At 39.0% G+C, this 6,848-nt stretch overlaps 1 protein-coding gene across 1 annotated transcript in view; it reads left to right on the top strand.

The window, feature by feature from the left end:
* The window catches only part of PNN (pinin, desmosome associated protein), a 12,764-nt gene extending 7,283 nt beyond the window's left edge, over positions 1 to 5,481 (top strand). The window contains exons 6-8 of the mRNA XM_004698950.3: positions 1,859 to 2,014; positions 2,090 to 2,228; positions 3,058 to 5,481. Of these exons, the coding sequence (XP_004699007.1) occupies positions 1,859 to 2,014; positions 2,090 to 2,228; positions 3,058 to 4,412 (1,650 nt within the window). The 3' untranslated portion in view covers positions 4,413 to 5,481. The remainder of the gene's footprint in view (positions 1 to 1,858; positions 2,015 to 2,089; positions 2,229 to 3,057) is intronic.
* The last annotated feature ends 1,367 nt before the right edge of the window (positions 5,482 to 6,848 follow it).

The following is a 6,848-nucleotide window of genomic DNA, read 5'->3' as shown; positions in this document are numbered from 1 at the left end:
CAGAGCATGCACACTGCTACAGATAAGAGCCCACAACACAGGGAATCCAGGATAAATAAACGCCTCAGGGCCAACAATGAGAGTAGCGAAACCAGGAGGATTAGGGGCGGGTGGGGGGAGAAAGAATCGATCACAAGGATCAAACTAGAACCCCCTCCCAGGGGGATGAATAACAGAAAAGTGGGTGAGGGGCAACAGGATGATGTAAGATATGGAAATAGTAATTTTAAGGTAGTCGAGAGGCGCCAGAAACTAAATCAGTCGAATTAGAACAAACAGGCTTTATTAGGGCTAAAAAAAACCCAGCCTGGGTGAAGTCCCACAGTCCACAATGTCCAGGCTAGGGGAGTCGCATTGCAGGCTACAGGCTGCTGCTTATATGTCCGGGCGGCTAGGGGAATCTCATTGCAGGCTACAGGGCTGCTGCTTATATGGACAGATATGTCCGGCTTTCTGGAATGTAAGGTGTCTTCCTGGTGCTGGGTGCAGAGTGATGGGCAAGAACAAAGCAGGCACTGAGCCAAACGGGCCGTGCGGGGTGCAGAGTGGTGGGCAAGAACAAAGTGGGCACTGAGCCAAATGGGCCATGCCGGTGCTGGGTGCAGAGCAGCAGGTCGAGAACAAAGCAGGTCATTAGCCAGCTCTGGTCAGCTCCGCAGGTGTGTGTGGGAGATTCAAGGCCACTTGCTACTAGTTGTTTCAGATAGCTCTAGTCAGCTCCACATGGGTGGGGGAGACTCAAGGTCACTTGTTGCTAGAAGCCAGCCTGGTATTGATCCGGCCATACAGTAATCTTTTAATTTATCAAAGGTTCGTAGGGGAGGGAGGGAGATATGGGGAGCTGATATCAGGAGCTCAAGTGGGAAGAGAATGCTTTGAAAATAATGATGGTGGCAAATGTGCTTGACACACTGGATGAATGTATGGATGTGATGAGATATAAGAGCCCCCAATAAAAATATTTTTTGAAGGACAATGCCTTTATTGACTAGCCTTCTTATTCCATTTTTCTTTACTTTGAATAAGCAAATCATGCATATACTGTACATAATTATAAACCCTAAGTGCTCATTGGTAAATGAAATTATGATTATCATAAGCATTAATTTTTCTTATTTTTTTTTACTTCCACCTATATATTAATATATTTATATTTTATTTATTTTTAAAATCATTTTATTAGGGGTTCATAGACCTCTTATCACAATCCATACATACATCAATTGTGTAAAGCACATTTGTACATTCATTGCCCAAATACCAGGAGGGGAAGGGGGGGTAGAAAGGGGGAACCGATTACAATGATCTACATATAATACCCTCCCTGGGGGACAGACAACAGAAAAGTGGGTAAAGGTTGACATCGGTCAGTGTAAGACATTACAAAATGATAATTTATAAATTATCAAGGGTGAGGGAGAGATGAGAAAATAAATGAGCAGATGCCAAGGATGCAAATAGGAAGAAAATGTTTTTTAAATGATGGCAGCAATTGTACAAATGCACTTGACACTGGATGCATGTATGTATTGTGATAAGAGCCCCCAATAAAATGACTTTAAAAATAAATAAATTCCATTAGGGAATGGAGCATCTTAGTGCTTTTGAAGAATACGTTTTGAGAAATGCTTGAGGAAATAAGTTGGTAATTCTCTAAAGTACATGAAGGGAAAGTGATTCGTTTATTAGCTACCGAGACTATTTTGTTAGTCTATGATTTGAAAACAATTGAACATGAAATATAAAGATGAAGGGCTCCCTTCCCCCCTTTTAAAAATATTAATTTAGTTGAAACCAAATGTACTTTGATTATTTTCTTTTTATAAAACAAATATTAAAGCAAATTGCTTAATTTTAGCAAAAGAGACGACAGGAAATTGAACAAAAACTTGAAGTGCAGGCAGAAGAAGAGAGAAAACAGGTTGAAAATGAGAGGCGAGAGCTGTTTGAGGAGAGGCGTGCTAAACAGACAGAACTGCGGCTTTTAGAACAGAAAGTTGAGCTTGCGCAGCTGGTAAGTGCGGTTTTGAAATCCTAAGATTGACAGTCCTTTGTTTACAAAAGCACTGACCTTTTACCTTTTCTTTAGCAAGAAGAATGGAATGAGCATAATGCCAAGATAATTAAATATATAAGAACTAAGACAAAGCCCCATTTGTTCTATATTCCTGGAAGAATGTGTCCAGCTACCCAAAAACTAATAGAAGAGTCACAGAGAAAAATGAATGGTAAGTGTATATAAAGAAGCCCACTGAAACTTCCTTGATGATCAAGGTAGTGTGTAAACATACTTGTTTCTTAAAATAATTACAGTTTAGAATATTTTGAATTTAAGTTAACACTAAAGAGTTTGGGTGCAAGTGCGTTTGTTTAATAATGGAGCTTCAGCTGAGACTTGTGTAGGTGGTGTATGTGTGTATATAGTTTGAGTATTTGAGTAAGATACAAAGGACACGGAGAAAGTGCACACGTAGAAGAGTAGGCACTGCTAAGAATGATTAGGTCAGTGGTTCTCAACCTTCCTAATGCTACAACCCTTTAATACAGTTTCTCATGTTGTGGTGACCACCCCCCAACCAAAATTGATTTTGTTGATACTTCCTACCTGTAATTTTGTGAAAGGGTCATTAGACCCCCAGGGGGTCACAACCCATAGGTTGGGAACCGCTAGATTAGGTGATTTGTCTCCTTGGGAATCAAAAAAAATAAATGCCAATTTTGTCATACCATAAAGTAGCTTTGTTTGAAAAGGAATTCTCTTTAAATATTTATCTAGACCAGGTGTTAATTTGAACAGCAGTATTTGTTGGGGGTGGTGGTGTTCTTTATCTCACTAGATAGATACTATTTAGTTTGCCTGCTAACTATTCGGTATTATTTTTTTAGGATCTTTTTTCTCTTCGTGCCAATTATAATTATTTGTGGGGTTTTTATGTCACCATATTTTTACAAAAATACATTTAGGTGAAACTAATGACAATCTATGACCAGTAGTAAAAATACTGTTTTATTTTTTAATCACACTACATTTTATACATGTAAATTTTTATTTTTTAGCTTTATTTGAAGGTAGACGCATCGAATTTGCAGAACAAATAAATAAAATGGAGGCTAGGCCTAGAAGACAATCAATGAAGGAAAAAGAGCATCAGGTGGTGCGTAATGAAGAACAGAAGGCGGAACAAGAAGAGGGTAAGATGGCTCAGCGTGAGGAAGAATTGGAGGAGACAGGTAATCAGCACAATGATGTAGAAATAGAGGAAGCAGGAGAGGAAGAGGAAAAGGAAGTAGGTATAGTTCATAGTGATCCAGAAAAAGAACAGGAGGAGGAGGAGCAGAAGCAGGAAATAGAGGTTAAGGTGGAGGAAGAAATGGGGGCAAGGGAAAGTGAAAAGCAGCAGGATAGTCACCCTGAAGAAGTTATGGATGTGCTAGAAATGGCTGACAATGCCAAACATGCGATTGTTGAGCAGGAGACAATGGAAACAAATCAAGTTGAAAGTATAGAACCTTCAGAAAATGAAACTAGCAAAGAAATGGAGCCAGAGATGGAGTTTGAAGTTGAGCTAGATAAAGAATGTAAAGCTCTTTCTCCTGCGAAAGAGAATAGTACTAGTGTTGTAGAGATAGAAAAGGAGCCTGAGGAAAATGAAAAGGAATCTGAGCCCCAACCAGAGCCAATCAATCAACCTCCACCCCAAATCCAATCTCAGTCCCAATCCCAACCCCAGCCAACACTTCAGCCCCCACCTCTTTCTCAGCCTGAGGCTTTGCAATTGACTGTTTCACAGCCACCACCTCAGGTGATCCAGGAGCAAGGGCATTCACTACCTGAGAGGAAGGAATTTCCTGTAGAATCTGTGAGACTCAGTGAAGTGCCACCAGAGCCAGTCTTGGCAGTGCTTGTAGACAGCAAAGGCAAAACGAAAACTAGGAGCAGGAGCAGAGGTCGGGCTAGAAATAAAACTAGCAAGAGTAGAAGTAGAAGCAGTAGCAGTAGTAGTTCTAGTAGCAGTTCAACCAGTAGCAGCAGTGGCAGCAGTTCTAGCAGCGGCAGCAGCAGTAGTCGAAGTAGTTCCAGTAGTAGCTCGAGTACTAGTGGCAGCAGCAGCAGAGACAGTAGCAGCAGCACTACAAGTAGTAGTGAGAGTAGAAGTCGGAGTAGGGGCAGGGGACATAATAGAGATAGAAAGCACAGAAGGAGCGTGGATCGGAAGCGAAGGGATACTTCGGGACTAGAAAGAAGTCACAAATCTTCAAAAGGTGGTAGTAGTAGAGATACAAAAGGCTCAAAGGATAAGAATTCTCGGTCCGACAGGAAAAGGTCTATGTCAGAGAGTAGTCGATCAGGCAAAAGATCTTCAAGAAGTGAAAGAGACCGAAAAGCAGACAGGAAAGACAAAAGGCGTTAATGGAAGAAGCCAGGCTTTCTTAGCCTATACTTGCAGCAGAAGATTTCTTGATGAGTAAAAGGATTACCTTTCCTTGTAAGGAGGATGCTGCCTTAAGAATTGCGTGTTGTAAAAAATCTTTTTGGAAAATACAGACTTTGTTTACCAGACATTCTTGTACTTTTTGCATAATTTTGTAAGAGTTATTTATCAAAATTATGTGAGGTTCCAAAATATGTAAAAAAATAACAATAAAAAAAGATTAACATCCCTTGTCATCTTTTTTAAATACCCTATACTCTTCATTAAGAATCTGTATATTTTAATAGGTAAATCTTTAAAGTCTGTTCCCTTCTAATTCTGTGTCATACATTGCTTTTGTAGAAATAAATGTGCATTCTTTTTTTTTTTGAGATGCCCTCCTTGATACTTGTATAATAAATATTCTCTTTATCATTTTCAGCCTTTATCAATAGATTCCGAACATGATTGTGTTGTTGAAGGTTTCCTCACTTGTTTGCCTTAGATAATTATTTTGAGTTGCAAAGTCAGATCTTTGCAGCTTTCATGGAGAGCATAAGTCTCTTGACGTTAAAATCCATTTATGTTTTCTACAACTCCGTTGTTAATTTAATAGTAGCTTCCCTGGTTTTTGCATATTTAAACCATATATTAAGCTTCAATAGATAACAAAATGATAAGGCATTTGCTTTGATTACTGGAACATTGTTCTTTTGTCTCTCCTTAGTTTCTGGTGTGGTAAAGCCTTGTATATCTGTTGGAGAAAAAAATTCTGTTTAGGGGAGGGAATAGAAAAGTCTTCTAAACATGGTTTCCAATTTTGTGGTCTTGTCTTAACTTCTGTGTTGGCTCTAACTGAAACATGCCAATTAAGTGTTTTCTATGGAAGTATTGTATGAAAGTTTACAAAATGAGGGAAGTTCATCTAGACCTGAGTGTGTAATCAAGATAACACATAAGTGTAACAAGTGGTTATTTGTTGTTTTATAAACTTGTGTGAAGTTGGACTATGTTGCCCATTATTATACATGTGCAAATAAATGTGGCTTAGACTTGTTGGACTGCTTAAGACTAGTATTTGTATTAACTTTTTGACGCATTTAGATTGCGGATGGCCTTTAAGTTCGTAACTTAACGTTGACTAAAATATCGAGCTCTGGGCTTAGGCGGACTTTGAATATTCATGATTATGCCTTCCCTTGCTTGACAAGAAAATGGCTACAGTTAAAACTTACAAGCATTTCTAGTTTCTACATCTATAAGTGATTATGTTACACAACTCTTCAAAAGTTTTTCATAGAGTAATTCTTGAATGGTAAATGAGCCAGGCCTTGCCAATTAAGATTAATCTTCATCCTGGACCAGTCATGTCCCATTGAGAGTAAACTCATCCAGGACTTTTAACACTCCAGTTACCACTTCAGTGTGAATGAAGTACAAATAGTCATTTTCCTGTTTTCCATTATGGAGAAGAAGTTGATATGCACTGAATTAAGGGCTGACAAAATAAATACAGAATTACCGTCTTTTTATGTAAAACTAAAATATACATCAAGGCCCTATGTACAAAATAGGGTTTGTTTTTTCATTTCAACCTGAAAGGACAATGATGTTTATAGAATAGGTGATAGTTTTGATCACATTCTTGATTGTTGGTAATGATAGTTGTAATGCATAGTTGGAAAAAAACTGGGAATAAGGGTGACTCAATTTCAGTAAAGCTCTACTAATGTATATAGAAAGGTTGACGGTTTTGCTAACATTTTGGATTTGCATGCATTTTTGCTTGGAAGGTTCCTTCTGGTAATTGCATTTAAAGTTTAAGGAACTTAAAAGGTCTAAATACAGGCATGTGCATATGTAAATATATAACGAAAGAGGAGTAGAACTATGTACTCATATCTCGTATGTTAAGAATTAAGGTTGCAGATGGACATTGGGCCTCAACTCAATTATTCCCTCAACACAAGAACAATCTGGTATTCTGTGATGCTCACCTTCCCAACATGATTGCCAAAGACAAAATGGGTACATAACAAATGTGAAGAAAGCTGATGGTGCCCGCATATCAAAAAATATAGCGTTTGGGGTCTTAAAAGCATGACATAAACAAGTGGCCATCTAGCTGAGAAGCAACGAAGCACACCAGCTGTCTGATCATGAGGTGTCGATGGGATCAGGCATCTAAGACCAAGAACAAAATAATAACCAATATGAGTGGGTGGTGGGAGGGTATGGAGCAGAGACCCAATGCCCATCTGTAGACAACTGGACATCCCCTCAGAGGGGTCACAAGGAAGAGATGAGCCAGTCAGGGTGCAGTATAGCACCCATGAAACACAGCTTTCCTCTAGTTCTTTGGTGCTTCCTTCCCCCCACTATCATGACCTCAATTCTACCTTACAAATTAGACCAGAACATGCACTGCTACAGATA

This window comes from Echinops telfairi, unplaced genomic scaffold, assembly GCF_000313985.2.
Source record: "Echinops telfairi isolate 266 unplaced genomic scaffold, ASM31398v2 ScPeMD7_18;HRSCAF=68, whole genome shotgun sequence".
Taxonomy (NCBI): Eukaryota; Metazoa; Chordata; class Mammalia; order Afrosoricida; family Tenrecidae; genus Echinops; species Echinops telfairi.
The sequence above is the reverse complement of the archived record's forward strand: the minus strand, read 5'-3'. Positions and strand labels throughout refer to the sequence as shown.